The sequence below is a fragment of the Episyrphus balteatus genome, chromosome 2 (genome assembly GCF_945859705.1).
Source record: "Episyrphus balteatus chromosome 2, idEpiBalt1.1, whole genome shotgun sequence".
Classification (NCBI taxonomy): Eukaryota; Metazoa; Arthropoda; class Insecta; order Diptera; family Syrphidae; genus Episyrphus; species Episyrphus balteatus.
The window spans coordinates 37,904,558-37,922,489 of NC_079135.1; the positions used below are offsets into that span (position 1 = coordinate 37,904,558).

Below are 17,932 nucleotides of genomic sequence, written 5' to 3' on the forward strand. Positions count from 1 at the left end.
CTTACTTTTTAGAATAAGAAGACTAACCTTGGCTTGATCAGTTATTTGCTGAAGTCTGTCCATGGCATCATTTTCTTCAAATGGTGGTGACCCAATTAGATTATTGAAGTGAGGGGTCAGAACTGTGCTGAACTCATTAAGCGTCAGCTTAAGAGTCTCTATAGATCCCAACAGAAGTGAACATATTTCTCGATGAATCTGTCGCGATTGAATAAGTCTACCAGCCGCACCACCGCTGCATTTGGTTGTTCCCACAACTTGGGGTCCAAAGAAAACTGCCTCCAAAGGTCCTGGAGACATACTTCCTCTGCAACTTAGTTTTCCTCCACTCATCCATGGTTTAGAGCTCTTTGGAGCACTTGAAATATCAAATTAAAATTTCGATTAATCTTCTTTAATCCAACTTTAAAGTACAATATCTAGCTATGTTGTGGAACGAGTGATGTATTTTAAGCATTAATTTTGAATCAATTATTATTTGTGAAATCAAAACAAAAAATATTAAAGCAAAATTAGAAAAATATACATAAATTACTCGGATATTCTCTGATTGTAAAATGCGGCTTAGCTGATTACACTACTCTCTATTCGTTCTAGAACATTCAATTTTTTCTAAGCAATTTTTGTGTGTACTATTTTTTTTTTTTAACAAGAGCTTACCACAGTTGAACATAATGGTAAATTGTTTTCCTTTAAAGTAAGTTAATATTTAAGAATGCACGTTAGAATTTATACATAAATAAGCAATAAAAGAGTATGAGATTTAAATTGTAATTTATTTTTGGTCGAGGTTTGTGAAATTTTTAATGACGAAATGTGACTGTTTTTATACCTAACTAATGAAATTTGTGCCTTATAATCGATATTATAAACAAAAAGATTTATGAAAAAGGCAAAGATTTAAAAGGTGTGGCCATAAAAAACTTTCTTATGAACTACACTAGCCCAAAAAATTAAGGGAACAAAAAAAAAATCGTGATTTTTTAGTGATTTTCGATAGGCTGTATCTCAGTAAAAAATAAAACACCATATTTCTGCAGGTCTAAATGACTTACTTCTTGTAACTTTTTTATGAGCAAAATCAAATTCTTTTGAGTTTATTTGAACATTTTATTGATAAATATCGTTTAAATGTAAGATAAACCAAGGAAAAATTAAAAGTTTTAAAGAAAATTAAATCGTGTTTATTTCATCTCAAAAGTTCAAACCCTCACAACAGAAAAACCGCTTGATGAATAAATCTGAAACTTTGCATACTAATTCCAGGTATCTTAAGCTTCAATAATTAAGCCTCAGATTAATCTTATCACCCATAAAAATAAAAAAGCGGTAAATTTTCTAAAAAACCGCAAAAATGCCTATTTTGATAGCTTTTCTAAATAAATCTCAAAAATAAGAAACCATTTTGTTTAACAAAGCAAACTTAATTTCTTTGTAGGGAATTGAATGAAGTTTTTAAATGTGTCCTTTAATATTTTGTACAATGATCCGTTGTTGATAGTCAAAGTCAAAAGTATGGTTTTTGGTTTGATGACTGATATTGCAGTCTAAAAAAAATCGTAGAAGTTTGAATAAACTGAATCTTAAAGCCAAATAAATAACCGTTTTAAAAATAATAATTATTTTATCAGAAAAAATTTTCCCACTTTCTTAGGAGAAAAGTAAAAACAAAAAAAAAATTGGAAAATTTTGGTTTTTGAACAGTTCAAACAATTTAGCTATTTTACCGTTAGAAAGAAAATATTCAAACATTTAATCCTAAAACTAGAAGAATAGAGCTTTCACATGCTTTTTATTTTGTCACGATGCGATCATTTTTTACTGAGATACAGCCTATCGAAAATCACTAAAAAAATCAGTATTTTTTTTGTTCCCTTAATTTTTTGGGCTAGTGTATGTATTTGTGAAAAGGATTAGAAGATGAATAAGGAAACTGGTTTCAAATCGATAACTGTGCTGTGATCCACATCAAAAATACTTCTCGAAAAATATGTATAACTAACAGATGTAAACTCTTTCATATATACAAATACTATAATCAAGAACTTTCGTAGCCCTACGGATTTTATAGAACAGAAATCCGGTAGTATGAAATTTCTATCCAATTACTGATTTTTCGGGGATTATTTAAAAAAAAAAATTTTTCTTGTTATTTCGTTGTCCAAGTATCATTTAAAAGACCGATTGTGTATCCAAGTTCCAGTATTTTCAATTTTATAAACAAAGCTCAAAATGTAAAAATCACATGTATATTTACCTGACATCTATTGGAAAAAAATTAACTAAAAAAGCTCTTTTGTTTTTGAAGTTTTCAAATTTCAAATAAAAAAAAAATTGAAAAAATAAACAAATTACAGTTAACTCCATCTAAGTCGAACTGTCAAATAATATTTGCCTCTCATGAAAGAGCTCATGAAGGCCTTGAATTAATTAAATCTCACCTTAATCAAGCGATTACTTATTTTGATAAATGGGGCATTTCACTCAACTTCCAAAAGTGCGAATTAATATGTTTCAGAAATGCTTCTCCCAGAGGTCATTACCTGGCAGTAAGAGAGAGTAAGCAACTTAATCTCTCTATAAAAGGCAACACAATTCCACTAAAAAATCAAATAAAATACCTAGGCATAAACCTTCACCATAGATTAAAAATGAACATTCACGCTCGGCTTTCACTTAACAAGAGTAAGGCCGCTCAACTTAAATTTCTATTTCGATCTAGATTTGTCGATAAAAATACGAAGCTTCTTTTGTATAAATCACTTATTCGACCTAACTTGCTTATGGCTTTACTTCTTGGTTCAAAATCTCCCCTACAGTAGCCAAGGAATGTCAAATTTTCGAACGATACATATTACGAAATTGTGTCCATAAATATAGGAGACTTGGAGGAAAATGGTATAGAAACTCAATTATATGTATATGACGAATCTGAAATCAAACCGCTGCTATCTTATCTTTCCGAATTAGCAATCAAAAGAATATATTCATTTCTTTACCACGAAAACCCACTTATAAGAAATTTGTATTCTGAAAATATTAATTTTAATTTAGAAGAGAGATACTACGCTTCTCCAATTAGTTTAGCCAATCCCAACTCTTTACAACTTCTGCAACTTAATAATAACGAATTCCTTTCTGACTTCTTCAGGAGAAGTAGCCATGTCATAGATAGAGGATAACAATTCATAAAATTTTGTAAATACTTTTTTTTATCTTCAACCTTATTAAAAATGTTATATAAAGATTAAAACTATAGCTGATATTAAACATTTTTTTTTTGATAAATTATTATATGTTCCTTTTGTCAAACTTTAGTCATTTCACTTAATGAATTGACAATTACACAAGCACTTTTTTTATTTTAATTACTTTTTAGTTTTTTTTTATTGTTTGTTAGTTTTAAGTTGTATATACGTTTGTCTTTATATCTAGTTTTAAGAAAACCTACACCTTTTGTAAATTTTGTAAGTGCCTTTGAGCAGCACTAAAATTGTTCCTATTACTATATAAGTTTCTTACCTTAACATATTATAGAACTAACAAGTCTATTAATTTAAATATTAAAATGTTAAAGCTAGACCAATTCTAAGTCAGTTTTTTTTAAATATGCTAATGTATTTCAAACATAAGTACTTTATTGTAATCAAAAATAAGTCTCAATAAATCTAAATTTGAATTTGAATTTGAATTGTCAAAAGAGTTTTTTTTCGCAAAATGACAGGAACTATGTGATCGAAGAGCTACCTTACGGAAAGGATATAAAATATTGTTTGAGTGTATTTGTTTTTAAAACTTTGTGAAAATTGAAAGCTTGGTCTTGTTCAAGCTTTTTGAATCGAATACTTTTTTAAAATGAAAGAGAGATATACAAACAAGCTACTAGGGAGAAGAAGAAAAAACATCGTGTTTACTTTTTTGTACTTTTTTGACTTTGTGTTTTGATGTAGTTCAAGCTTAAGAATAATAAAGTAATAAAATCAATAAATTCGTTTTCAAGAAATCGAGAAAGCAAAATAATAGTCATACCACAGGTACCGATAATAATTATGGCTCGAAAAATAATTTTGTAATTTCTAGAAACTCCAACTACCAAATTTGAAGGAAATCGCTTCAGTAGTTAAAACTGTAGACACACCGACCGACAGTCATGTCATATTTGATTGTTATATCGAGTTCGATTTTTTCGATTTTCTTTTACAAATCGATATTTTATTTTACAAATCATATAATCATATAATGTATATCAGGTTTAAAAGGTACCTAAAGATTTCGCAAAAATGTTCGACATAATACTTCTGATAAATAATTTGCCTAAAAAAATAAATATTTTTGGTCATACTAATTGATGAGAATCAACAAGAACGAAAATTTTTATAGAAAACAAAGACTTACGTGTTCAAGTTAACTGTGAACTCGTAAAGATTTTAAAAATTATTACTCATTCAAGTAAGGTGTATAAAACGAAATAATTGATTCACATCCACACTATTTTTACCATAAATACAGAGTTCTTTAGATATGCTTACTTAAGAGAATGGAAATGTCAAAAAGAGGTACTAATGGATTTATCGCAATTTGAAAATAATTTTAACTATACAGCCTTCTTTCCATTTAAATTTCCTAAAATCAAACCCTAAGAGTTGATATAATTGCATTTTGAAACGCAAATAATTACAAAACAATAATCAGTTTTCCGGGGAGAGTTCAAAATGTTGGTTCGTAATGTACAATATATTGCAAAATCTCACATTGACTGCCTTCTTTTCTAAACTCATTCAAAATCTAGCTTTGGCCACATGGTGTGCAATAGCAGAAAGTTTTCATTAGATAAAAAGGGTAGAAAAAAAACAATTTGGGTTAGTAGATCTGTGCTAAATAGTTCGGCTTTAATTTCCCACAAATGATTATCTCCAAACGACGACCATCACCGCTTTCATTTGCAACTTATAATCATAGGGAAGAGGATAGTATTTTGAAACTTTTTTTAAAAAAATTTTTTACAATTTATGTTTTTTTTTTATGGAATTAATATTATTCATGTGGGGATATGTTATTTACATAACCGCACTCTACACACTCATACATACACGTGCATTAAAAATTCATAACTATATAAATATATGTTTATATTGCAACCCAATCCCACATATACATAAATTCTGCGAAAACATCATTTGTGGGTAGTTTGTTCCACTTCGTGTTCAAAAACGTGAAAGTAAGGCTCATTTTGCTTCTGAAAATCTGGTCACATTCGACGACCACCCGTTCGTTTCGTTCGTTGCTTTATATTATAAAGTCCTCCGCCCACACATCCTTTTTGTAGATCCTTTGCCTTGTTAAGGAAACTAAGCGCAAGGACTCGTCGTCGTCGAGCAACAACAACAAAAGAAACAAAACAACAAAAAAAGAAAGAAGGAACAAAAAAAAAAATAAACACAAAACCAAACCATTTTCTTCTCCTGCATGTGAAATGTTCATTTTAAAAAATTATGTCAATGTGGAAAATGAGAGCAAACTATAAATAAGTCACGTGTCAAAAGTTGTGTGCGTTTTCATGATTGAGATATAGATATATTTTATATGCAAAGATACTATATAATTTTATTTATAATATATATTGTTGGCATGTATGTATTGTATATATATAAAATGTATAGAGTTGTGTTTGGAGCGCGATTTAGCATTTTATATTGTAAATGTGGAAACTTACTTAATATATGGCTGATGTAATGCTACCAAGCTAGCATGAATACCGAGACTAATTGCCGCCAAATGAAAGTAATCAAACAGAACTGGCAAATGGTAGTGTAGGCCTCGGGCAGGATGAAAGTTTAGCTGTAATGTTCTGGTTGATGCTAATGACAGACTGCTTGAGCCGTTGTTTTGTTCACCGAACCACAGTTCCAGGTGTAAAGAGAATTCAGCTCGTTCAATTGATTCCTTTAGGTGTCGACTGTCAACTGAAAGGAACAAAATTAAAAAAAAAAGATGAAAAATTATTTCAAGTTTTTCTGTATACGTTTGAGAAAAGTTTCAATGAATTTTTAATTGATGCAAAAAATGCAACTGTCAGGTATACCTCCTACAAATTAATTAGTTGCCTCGAAAAAGTTGAAATAAATTGTGGCCTTATTTGTGGACTAATTTTAACTTTATATAGAGTTAAGTTTTTCTTTTTAAAAGTTATTATGTAGGTAGTATAGTTTAATTACTCAAATGTAGAAATTTTGTGCCAATAAAAGAAGTGTTTGGATGTTTTTTTTTTTTGAAATTATATTTTAATGAAACTGAAAGAGTTTAAATGATTGAATAAGTTAAATGGGTGTTGGAGATGTTTTGATTTACAAATATTTATACCCAGCTTTAAAAATGATTATGTGAGATTCTATTCAAGTATAGGCTGAATTTGGGATAGTTAGCAGGTAGTGTCCAGTGAAGAGTTATTTTGTTCTTTGAACCAAATTCTAAGCCTTTTTACAATCTCATTTGAATTAGGTCCGTCAAGCTGGGTACGCCACAACCGAAAATCCAAAATCTGAGTATGCAGGAATTTGTTGCTAATTTGTTGCTAATTTGTTACCCCAATCCCGAATTTGTTGCTCCTGCCCTTACCCCTTAAATCTGTGGCGTGCCCAGCTTGACGTCAAGCTGGGTACGCCACAAATTAAAATTCAAAATTTCAAAAATGTAAGTATGCAGGAATTTGTTGCTAATTTGTTGCTAATTTGTTACCCTAATTTCGAATTTGTTGCTCCACGTTTTGCCCTTCAAATGCACATTAACAGATTATGCAAAAAAGCTAAATCGCCCAAAAATTATCGCACAGACAAAAAAGTGGTATCAATAGAAAGAGGTCCTTGAAACCTTTTCAAAAAGGTCCATATCAAGTTTTTATTCCAATCCCTTCATGTCCAAAATGCCTTGTGGAGCTTGAATGCATTTGTGGAACATATGTGGATGAAACGAAAAAACGCAAAAACACGTAATACTCAAAATTTCAAAAAAATAAGTATGCAGTAATTTGTTGCTAATTTGTTGCTAATTTGTTACCCCAATCCCGAATTTGTTGCTCCCCCCCTTACCCCTTAAATCTGTGGCGTACCCAGCTTGACGTCAAGCTGGGTACGCCACAACGCAAATTTGAAAATCTGAGTATGCAGGAATTTGTTGCTAATTTGTTGCTAATTTGTTACCCCAATCTTGAATTTGTTGCTCCACGATTTGACCTTCAAATCGACTGCAACAGATGCAATTTTGTGGAGACTTTTTATCTATACGCTTTTTCAAAAAACTAAAAACGCCAAATTATAAACAGAATTTGTTGCTCTGCAAAAAGCTATTTTTAAATTTTCTATCATTACCCAATCCCATCTTACAGGAGGAAAACTAATTTTTCGATGACGTCATCCAACAACGCAAAAAATCGTAATACTCAAAATTTCAAAAAAATAAGTATGCAGTAATTTGTTGCTAGTTTGTTGCTAATTTGTTACCCCAATCCCGAATTTGTTGCTCCCCCCCTTACCCCTTAAATCTGTGGCGTACCCAGCTTGACGTCAAGCTGGGTACGCCACAGATTTAAGGGGTAAGGGGGGGAGCAACAAATTCGGGATTGGGGTAACAAATTAGCAACAAATTAGCAACAAATTACTGCATACTTATTTTTTTGAAATTTTGAGTATTACGTGTTTTTGCGTTTTTTCGTTTCATCCACATATGTTCCACAAATGCATTCAAGCTCCACAAGGCATTTTGGACATGAAGGGATTGGAATAAAAACTTGATATGGACCTTTTTGAAAAGGTTTCAAGGACCTCTTTCTATTGATACCACTTTTTTGTCTGTGCGATAATTTTTGGGCGATTTAGCTTTTTTGCATAATCTGTTAATGTGCATTTGAAGGGCAAAACGTGGAGCAACAAATTCGAAATTAGGGTAACAAATTAGCAACAAATTAGCAACAAATTCCTGCATACTTACATTTTTGAAATTTTGAATTTTAATTTGTGGCGTACCCAGCTTGACGTCAAGCTGGGCACGCCACAGATTTAAGGGGTAAGGGCAGGAGCAACAAATTCGGGATTGGGGTAACAAATTAGCAACAAATTAGCAACAAATTCCTGCATACTCAGATTTTGGATTTTCGGTTGTGGCGTACCCAGCTTGACGGACCTATTTGAATTGAATCTAGTAGATAGCAAGATAGACTTTTACTTCTGAAAATATCACATCAATCAAACCATAATAATTGGACTTTTAATGTAAATTTTTGACAGGATAAACTCTTATAAATCGATGCACCTCGGCTGCATACACTGACAGCTGACAAATTCTAATCCTAACGTTCCGCCTGAGCCTGTTAGCAGTGTGGTAATAAATTGCAATTTCATTTTCAGGGCAAGCCATATAAATCCAAGTCCGTAGAGACAGCAGATCAGGGTGTTATACCGTTCAATTGAGCCTAAAGAGCCTTTTCTTTTGATGTCTCACTCGATGGGTTCGGAGGAATTTTTTTATTCGGCAGGGTTACCCCATGTATTTTCTTCCAAATTAAAAAAAAAAGAAAAAAATCATAACTTTAATAATTACCATTTTCTGAGACCAGTGCCTCTGTTCTGTAACTTTTATCACTGGAGATAAGGCTTTTGAATGACTATAAAATTCATTTAACTCCATCAAAATAAAAGAAATTATTATAAGGATCATATTGTCTTAATTCATAAATTCTGAATTTGAACGAAATTTGCTATTTTTATCGAAGAAAATGGATTTTATTGACGTTCAAAAACGTTTATCGCCAGTGATAAAGTTACAGAACTGGACCCACGGGTTCAAATATGGCTTTTTCAAAATATAATGACGAAAACATATTCTTCCAAATATTTCAGCAACTAGACCTCAAAGGAACTTTTGCTTTTCATTTATGAATAGAGTTTAAAAAGAGATCTTTATTTTGACGTATCACTCGATAGATTCGGAGAAAATTTTTTAAATGCATGTGGTACCCCCTTTATTTTTTCGAAAATCTTAAAAAATAAAATGCACGACTGGGTAGCACGAACTTGCTCTTAGAGTTAAAGTTGCTTAAATTTTTGAGAAAAATAAAATAAAATCTGAAATTAAATTGTCCTCCAAAACAAGTATGCAGTTTTGATTGATATATTAAGATGCATTTTAAAAAAAAAAAATTTTCAAAATCGTTAGAGCCGTTTTTTAAAAAACTAATTTTTTATAAATATTTTTTTGGAAAAAAAGTTTTAAAATAAAATTGGTATGCCATTCTTTAGAAATCACTAATCAACATCTAAAAACAAAATTTCAAAAAAATTCAATGTCCCGTTTTCGAAAATTTGATTTTTCAAAAAAAAATTTTCAAAATTTTTTTAAAAATCCAAAAACTATTTTTTTCAAAATCTTATTTTTGATTTATATTTAAATTATATAAATGCTTCTTCACAAAAAGTTTCGTTGAAATCGAATAAGCCGTTTCGGAGATAATCGGATTTGAAAAAAACGGTTCTATGACAGGTACCGTTAATAATGATTCTCAAAAAAAATTTTTTTCATTGAAAGATAGACCTTAGCTTAAAACTAACATTTGAATTTTTTAAACAAAATCGTTAGAGCCGTTTTTGAGAAATTTCAATTTTACTAAAATCGGTATATGACAAGTACCGTTATTTTTGGTCCAAAAAATTAATTCCAAAAACCCCTCTGGAGAGTCGCCAAATAACGCTACATACCAAGTTTGATATTAATCGGTCCATCCGTTTAGGCTGTAGCTCCTTATACAGACAGACAGACAGACTGACAGACTGACAGACTGACAGACTGACAGACTGACAGACTGACAGACTGACAGACTGACAGACTGACAGACTGACAGACTGACAGACTGACAGACGGACTTCCGGGACCCACTTTTTTGGCATTGTCTACCATCGTAATGTCATGGAAAAATGTTATCTCAACTTTTTTTTTGTACGAATGCATAACTTGATATATAGAACCTACCTATATCGCAAGTAAAAATAGGTCTATTGACTATGAAATCATGTACATATCTAAACCAAAACTCTGAGACTTGGGCCCTAAGATATCTCTTTCCAATTATGTATACGAACAAAAACATGTTTGGGTCTCAAAACTCAAAAAAACTTTTCTTTCAATTTTTTCATTAAAGCTTAAAAAAACCTTTATGTTGCTGTCTCGCACTGGATGAATTCGGAGGAAATTTTTTAAAATTAATTTTTTTTTGGCAAGGACCCCTGTATTTTTGGGTTTCATTCCTGAATAGACGCGGTGTAAAATGTTAAGACACCATCTTACCAACGTTTGCTTACGACCGACACCGCAGTAGGTACATCAATAATACATATTTATTTAAAATTAAATTCCAAATTACTTCTAATGAATTGATAAGAAGAATGCCTAGGATTTACTTTAGATACGAACTTAAATTAGCCATTCATTAAATACCAAATTCTGCTCATCTTAATATTATTTGTAAGAAACTTTTCATATATTCAGTATTTTATTTTCTAGATACAACTTAACTTTCCTTTTTAAATTCTTTGTATAACAAAATTGAATACAATTAAAAATAAGTTCATTGCACGAGTAAGAAGTTCTATTATCTAGCTACACCTTGGAAATAATATGTATATCAGCCATGAATGTCTGTATATTTGTATCTACATTTGTGAAAAGTACATATATACATATGAATGTATATTTTCATTCAAGGATTCATTGTCACACACATCAAAGTCATTATACCTTTGCTATGCGATGATGATGATGGTGATGATGTGCTAAGAGAATCGATCCTTGAGCTAGGCGAGTAAGTGCAGTTATTTTGTTATATGAATGCCAGGCAGGTGTATATCAGATAACACATGTTATTAAAGTGTTTCGCATTGTCCAATAAATATAAAGGCTCTTTGTCAGATAGAGTTTCATTATGAGTTATTGTATCCTCCTATTTGACTATGCCTACATTGAATAGATGGATAATGCTTTTGTATTGAATATTCTCTTATTGTTATAAATGCCAGCGGAATGATGTTTCTTTTGTTGTGTTTTAAACGGTTTAATTTTAATCGATTTAGAACATTCCATTTAGCGTTATGTTTTTTTTTTTGCATAGTAAATTTTTCCATCTATTAATGTTGCTTTTTCATGTCCGCGTACTCCCATAAAAAAAAAAAAGAGTGTGTGTACACGTACACGCGACTGAAGTTATACTTCTCATTCAGTATATGTATGTAAATGAATTTCATTTGATATTTTTAATTTCTATTATTAAATTAATTAATCCACACTTCGTTTTTTACATTTTTATCAAGTGAACAATAAATTAATTCTTTCATCCTCCTTGCGTCCATGTAGTTTTCAATTTATTCTGTGAAATTTACTAATGCTGGTGCGGTTCAGAACGTACTGTATATGCTTAGCGAAAGTAAACGAATTGCGCATAAAATGTACGATATGGTAATTTTATGAGAATTGTGTGTGCTTCAGCACTAGTATTAACAATATACAACTTGCAGTGTTGCTACAAAGCTCAAAAGTGAGCTCAGCTCAGCTAAAATTTTGAGCTAGCTGAAAGTGAGCTGAGCTGATGGTTGAGCTGAGCTGTTGGGTGAGCTAAGGTAAAGTGAGCTGAGCTGAGCTGTGATGGGTGAGAGGATACATTGATTTTTATTTGGAAAGTATAATGAAATATGAAGATACTAGCTGACCCGGCGGACTTCGTTCCGCCATTTCTTGTATTTATTTCTAATGTTCGACTCTGTAATTGTTTAATTTTCAAATGAAAAAGAGGATCAAAACTTGAAGAGTTCATAAAATGAGTTTAAAAATATTCACTTTTAAACTTTTAGCAAAAGTGGCCTATGCAAAATACTCATGCATGCGCATAACTAAAACCTATATTTTCTATTAGTTTGAGATTTTTTGCAGGCTTTTAAAAATTCAAAAAAATTAAAAAAAACTACTCAAAAATGTTCCTAAAAATGAGTTGTTTTTCAAAAACTCATATTTCAAAATGAAGTGCCTATGAAAAAAATCCGTTTGAGACACCTAATTTTTTTTTTTTAAGTATCGTTCCAATGGTGTAACTCTTATTTCTGTAAAAAAATTTCCCTACCTGTAATAAGACTTTTGTCGAATGTCAACCACATGTTTTCACTACAACTTAATTTTGAATTTTTTTAGAATTTTTTCAATTCGTTTTTCAACCTTAAAAATAAATTTATCTGTCATTTAAAAAAAAATTCAACTCTCTTCACCTTACCGTTTATAAAATAGCCTCGTTTTTCAATATCGTGTTACCTCTTTTTACCCTATAAAATCATTAATTTTTTAGCCTTAAACCATCTACTGTTATTCCCCTTTGATTAAAAAAAAAATAAGAAAAATAAGTCAGCCGGTGTTGCCGGTTTATATACCTATAAGATAGCAAGACCCCCGACCGATTCGCAGGGCGTTAAAAAAACTGTTTTTTTTTTTTAATTTTTTTGTATATGTATGTATTTTATTGATTATTTTTTACTCTAATGCTTTTTTATAAACTATATTTTTGGTTTTTCCTTGGTTGGTCGTATAAATGAATAAGGCTGATGGCTTACCAACACGTGAACAACCAACATAAAGTTGACCATGGGAGAAAACTGGATGTTCCAAATGTATACCACAGATTTCAAGGGTTTGGCCTTGAGATTTATTAACGGTCATACCAAAAGCGACACGAACAGGCAACTGCAAACGCTTAAATTCAAAAGCCAAATCAGATGGAATCATTGGTATTCGTGGTATTAAAACATGTTCGCCCTTAAATTTACCAGTTAAAATTGTTGCTTCTATTAGATTTTTCATTAAACGTTTCACTACCAATCTGGTGCCATTGCATAATCTTGGATGATTAAGATTTCTCAGCATAATAATTGGAATACCAACTTTTAATTTCAAATAATGTGGTGGAATTCCTGGTAGATCCAATGAATTTAAAAATTCAGTTGGATAGTTTACGACTTCATCCGGATTCGTGACGGTATCGATAGATTTGTAAATTACAATTTCACCTGGTATTTTGTTCAGAATTTCCTCATTGATACTTATAACATCCTTATTTGTACATGCCAATATACATCTTTGACTTAACCAATCATAGTTTTGATAATTATTTACAATATTAGGAAACACACTTTGTATTAGCGCAGCATTCGATTCTGATAACGAACAAAAATTATTTGGGAATGTTATTTGACCATCAATATCAAGAGGCAGTTCACCATTTCCAATTTTCAATAATTGCTTGGAAAATTCTGCCGCTGTTGGATCATTTTGCAATAACACTCTTACATTTTCGTTGAGAGAAAGTGTTTTCACATACTTCCACAATGTTGAAGATTTCAAGCTAGCATTTAATTCGTCAGCAGCAGTAGATCGAGGAATAACCGGGAGTGTTTGCCTGAAATCTCCAGCAAATAACACCAATGCACCACCAAAAAGACGATTATTACCTCTCAAATCTTGTAATGTACGATTGAATGCTTCTAAAGATTTTTTGTGCGCCATGGTACATTCGTCCCAGATAATAAGTTTACACTGCTGCAATACTTTTGCCATTCCGGATCTCTTTGAAATGTTACATGTTGGCAATTCCAAAATATGAACATTTAAAGGCAATTTTAGAGCCGAATGAGCTGTTCGACCACCATCCAATAATGTTGCTGCAATTCCAGACGATGCAAGCGCTAACGCTATGTCTTTGTTCATTCTCACAGCAGCCAAAAACAATGATAGTAAAAATGTTTTACCGGTTCCACCAGGAGCATCCAAAAAATAAAATCCACCATTTCCAGCACTAACTTCGTCCATGATTTTAAAGTAAGCTTCCTTTTGTTTTTCATTCAATAATGGAACATTTCTTTGAACATATTGATCTAATGTATTTGCATCATAATTTCGTTCACGATCTAAATCCAAATTGAAAGTGCCATGCATTGCACGATCAGGTGAAATCATACCTACTTGTGATAGAAGTTTATTTGACATTGCTAAACACAAATCTTCAATCATAATTAATGCTTCGTTATGAATTTCTGGTGTAAAATCCAATTGTGGATTCATTCTTAGACGACGAACTGTATGTAAAATATCTTCTGACAAATGATCACAATGATTTGCCCATAGCTCTCGTGGATTCGACGGACTACATGCAGATATTATAATTGCAAATAAAGTACGCATTTGATATGGATTTGCCGCAAGAGCAGCATCTTGTAATGTATTATTCCAATGTTGGTCATCTTCCAGTAAATTTAAACGCCGGCATGCTTCACGATATGTAGGACATAAATACCCATCAACTGTTCGTAAATCTGCAAAAGATGTTGGCCCACGAACATTTATTAATAGTAAACGCAAAAAATAACATTCCTCAGTATTTGGATGGACCGTATAAATGCGGCCAATAGCATCCGTTTGAAATATATCAATGTGACCATCAACTCGATTTCCTTGTTTACGTTTTTGAAAATTTTTATTTGATGCTTGCCAGGTATAATATTGAGGAACCTCTGAATATAATAATGTTCTTGCAAATTGATCAGATGAATTTAAATTAAAAAATGCGGTTAATGTTGTTTCCGGTGGGCTTTCTGCTCTTACTTCCGCATTTTCAGGAGTGTAATAGACTCGTTGCCCATTTTCAAGATGGACAGACAAATGAAGAACAGTTGGATACCTATCATGAATCGAAAATGAAAAAATATGCCATACTGCTTCATTACTACTAATATATCTGCCCATTTGATATTGATCAATTTCATCATCTTTGTTCTGATTTGGAACACCAAAAACGGCCATATCGCTCCCCTTGTTTATATATTTACAAATATATTTTATAGATTTTACAGAATTACAAATTTCAACATTTATATGCGCCTTAAATGTTTTAGACAACAGAGGCGAATATGGTACAATCCAACGATTATCAATTTCGATTTCTTGATTATTAACTCTCAAACGAAATGATTGTCCACTGTCATTTATTGCGCGACGACGATATAATGGATAACCGTCATGACCAGTGATTGTTTGTTGAACCAATTCTTTAGGAAATCGCTTAGAACAATTGCCATCAATCATACACTGTGATTGAGGGTTTAAAACGCCACATGGTCCATGGATCATGTTCTTAGTCACAATTTCAAACAATTCAGGGTCAAGGGTTTTATCCGGAATTTCAGCAGATACAACAATATCAATTTGATCTGTTGTGATTTTTGTGACAAACCATATCAAAATATGGGCATGAGGCAAACCTCTCTTTTGCCATTCAATAGAGTACATCCAGCAACGAACACCACCAAAAACTTTATGTTTCACAATAAAAAGATCGGTTGTTTAACTTAACGTGATGAAGTCATATGCAAATAGGTTGTGTGCTTTAGATAAAAAAAATATGATTTTAAAAATTATTTGAAAGAAAAAAAAAATTCGTCTTTCATGGGCTTCGAACCTCGGACCTCAAGTGCAAATGACAACATTTTACCGCCTAACCAACTTCGCTATTGACTGGATACACAATACTTCGTCTTAAGTTAGTTTTGGGTTCATATGGCTTGGTTTTTAAGATGAAATTACAATCTATACCACAATCTTGAATGGATATACATTTTTATATGTGTGTGATTCTGAATAATTTTAAACGTAAAAATGCAAAAAATACAATAAAAAAATTATTAAAAGAATTTTGAAATGAAAAGTCTACCATCAAAAAGCCTTATGCCTACCCTTCTTAAGAATAATATCATATTCAAATATATTCGTTACGTAAGAGGTAGGTATTCTAAAAAATATAAAAAGTACATAGCTTGATATTTAAGCTAAGGATTAAGACTTTAGTCTTATCTGTAAGGTTATTAGAAAAAAGTTAGAATTTCTTGAAACCAATCATATTTTACAAAAAAATCAATGTTTTTTCTTTTCTCATTGTATCAATTTTTTTTCATTGGTAGGTATCAAAAGTTTATAAAAAAATTATCTTCTACAGAATAAAAAATAAAAAAAAAGGAACGTAACGTGTTGAAAAATAAAGTTTTATTTTACCGTTATTTCAAATTTGTCATTACAAAATTAATTGAAACTTGGTACAAATATAGTCTTGCTCATTATCTATCTACACTGTAAATTTCATTCATTTATCTATTGAGGAAAAAAAGATAAAAATAAAAAACTGTTAAAAACAGCCAAAAAACTTGGGACAAAAAAAAATTGTTTTTCCCGTTATTCGGTCAAAAATCATTTTAAAAATTCAAAAGTTTGTACATGAATGCGCATGATTAAAACCTATATTTCCTATAAATTTGAGATTTTTTGCAGACTTTTAAAAATTCCAAAAAAATAAAAGACTACTCAAAAATGTATCTAAAAATTAGGTTGTTTTTCAAAAATTTTTATTTCAAAATACAGGGCCTATGAAAAAAATCCGTTTTAGACCCCTAATATTTTTTTTAAATATCTTTCTCATGGTGTAACTCAAATTTCTGTGCAAAATTTTGCGCACCTGTAATTAGTCTTTTGTCGAAGGTCTATGACTGCAAAAAAACCTTCACAACTTGGTTTTGAAATTTTTTTGAATTTTTTCAATACCTTTTTTAACTATTGAATGAATTTGTCTATCATTTAAAAAAAAAGTCAACTCTTTACGACTTACCGTTTAGAAAATAGCCTCTTTTTTCAATGTCTTGTTACCCCTATTTACCCTATAAAATCTTAAATTTTTTTTTGCCTTAAACCTTCTCCTCTTATGCCTCTTTGATTTAAAAAAAAATTTAAAAAAAAAATTAAGAAAAAAAGTCAGTCGGTGTGGCCGGTTAGCGAACGTACACAAAACCAAACTTAAATATATATAATAGATAACAAATGGATTCATGACAGAAAAAAATGTAATATTTTGACTGTTTTTGTTTTTTTTTTTTTATAAAAAGTAAAATAATATTCAATTTTTGAATTTTATTTGTCAAATTACCTTTTTATTGATACCTCAATCTTAAAAATCAAGCAAAGCAAAAAAAAAAATAATAATTTTTTTTTCTCACGCTATTAAATCAATTTTTTTCAATGACAACCTATAAAAATTTTTATATCATGTGAAAGCTTAATATTTCACCTTTCTAATGACGGTTCAATCTTATTTTTGAGATGACTACAAAAGAAGTAAGAATTTTTTAAAGCCAACCACGTCGAAATAACACACTTAGATTACGGTACATCCCTCACTGCAACGCACTGGTGACTCGTCATGGGCAACAGATCCCCACAGGTATTTTGAGGTATTTCTGAAGTTTTTTAATTTACCATTGTGAAGCTTGTAGTGAATGCAGCGTTATGTGTGATATATCAAATGAAAGGTAATATTATCAGGATGCTCAATACAGATAAATCAAGTTTTTATAAGCTCCAGATCAAAAGATGTAACGTGTTGAAAAATAAAGTTTTATTTTACCGTTATTTCAAATTTGTCATTACAAAATTAATTGAAACTTGGTACAAATATAGTCTTGCTCATTATCTATCTACACTGTAAATTTCATTCATTTATCTATTGAGGAAAAAAAGATAAAAATAAAAAACTGTTAAAAACAGCCAAAAAACTTGGGACAAAAAAAAATTGTTTTTCCCGTTATTCGGTCAAAAATCATTTTAAAAATTCAAAAGTTTGTACATGCATGCGCATGATTAAAACCTATATTTCCTATAAATTTGAGATTTTTTGCAGACTTTTAAAAATTCCAAAAAAATAAAAGACTACTCAAAAATGTATCTAAAAATTAGGTTGTTTTTCAAAAATTTTTATTTCAAAATACAGGGCCTATGAAAAAAATCCGTTTTAGACCCCTAATATTTTTTTTAAATA

At 30.8% G+C, this 17,932-nt stretch overlaps 1 protein-coding gene across 6 annotated transcripts in view; it reads right to left on the reverse strand.

Annotated features, from left to right (window-relative positions):
* Window positions 1-17,932, reverse strand: part of LOC129908614 (uncharacterized) — a 47,579-nt gene that overhangs the window by 6,053 nt on the left and 23,594 nt on the right. For 4 of the 6 annotated variants that reach the window (XM_055985244.1, XM_055985245.1, XM_055985246.1 and 1 more), the window contains exons 4-6: window positions 5,714-5,963; window positions 661-690; window positions 28-358 (exon numbers count right to left, since the gene is read on the reverse strand). In XM_055985244.1, coding sequence (XP_055841219.1) covers window positions 28-358; window positions 661-690; window positions 5,714-5,963 — 611 coding nt within the window. The remainder of the gene's footprint in view (window positions 1-27; window positions 359-660; window positions 691-5,713; window positions 5,964-17,932) is intronic. The other 2 variants (XM_055985248.1, XM_055985247.1) reach the window with 1 other exon arrangement.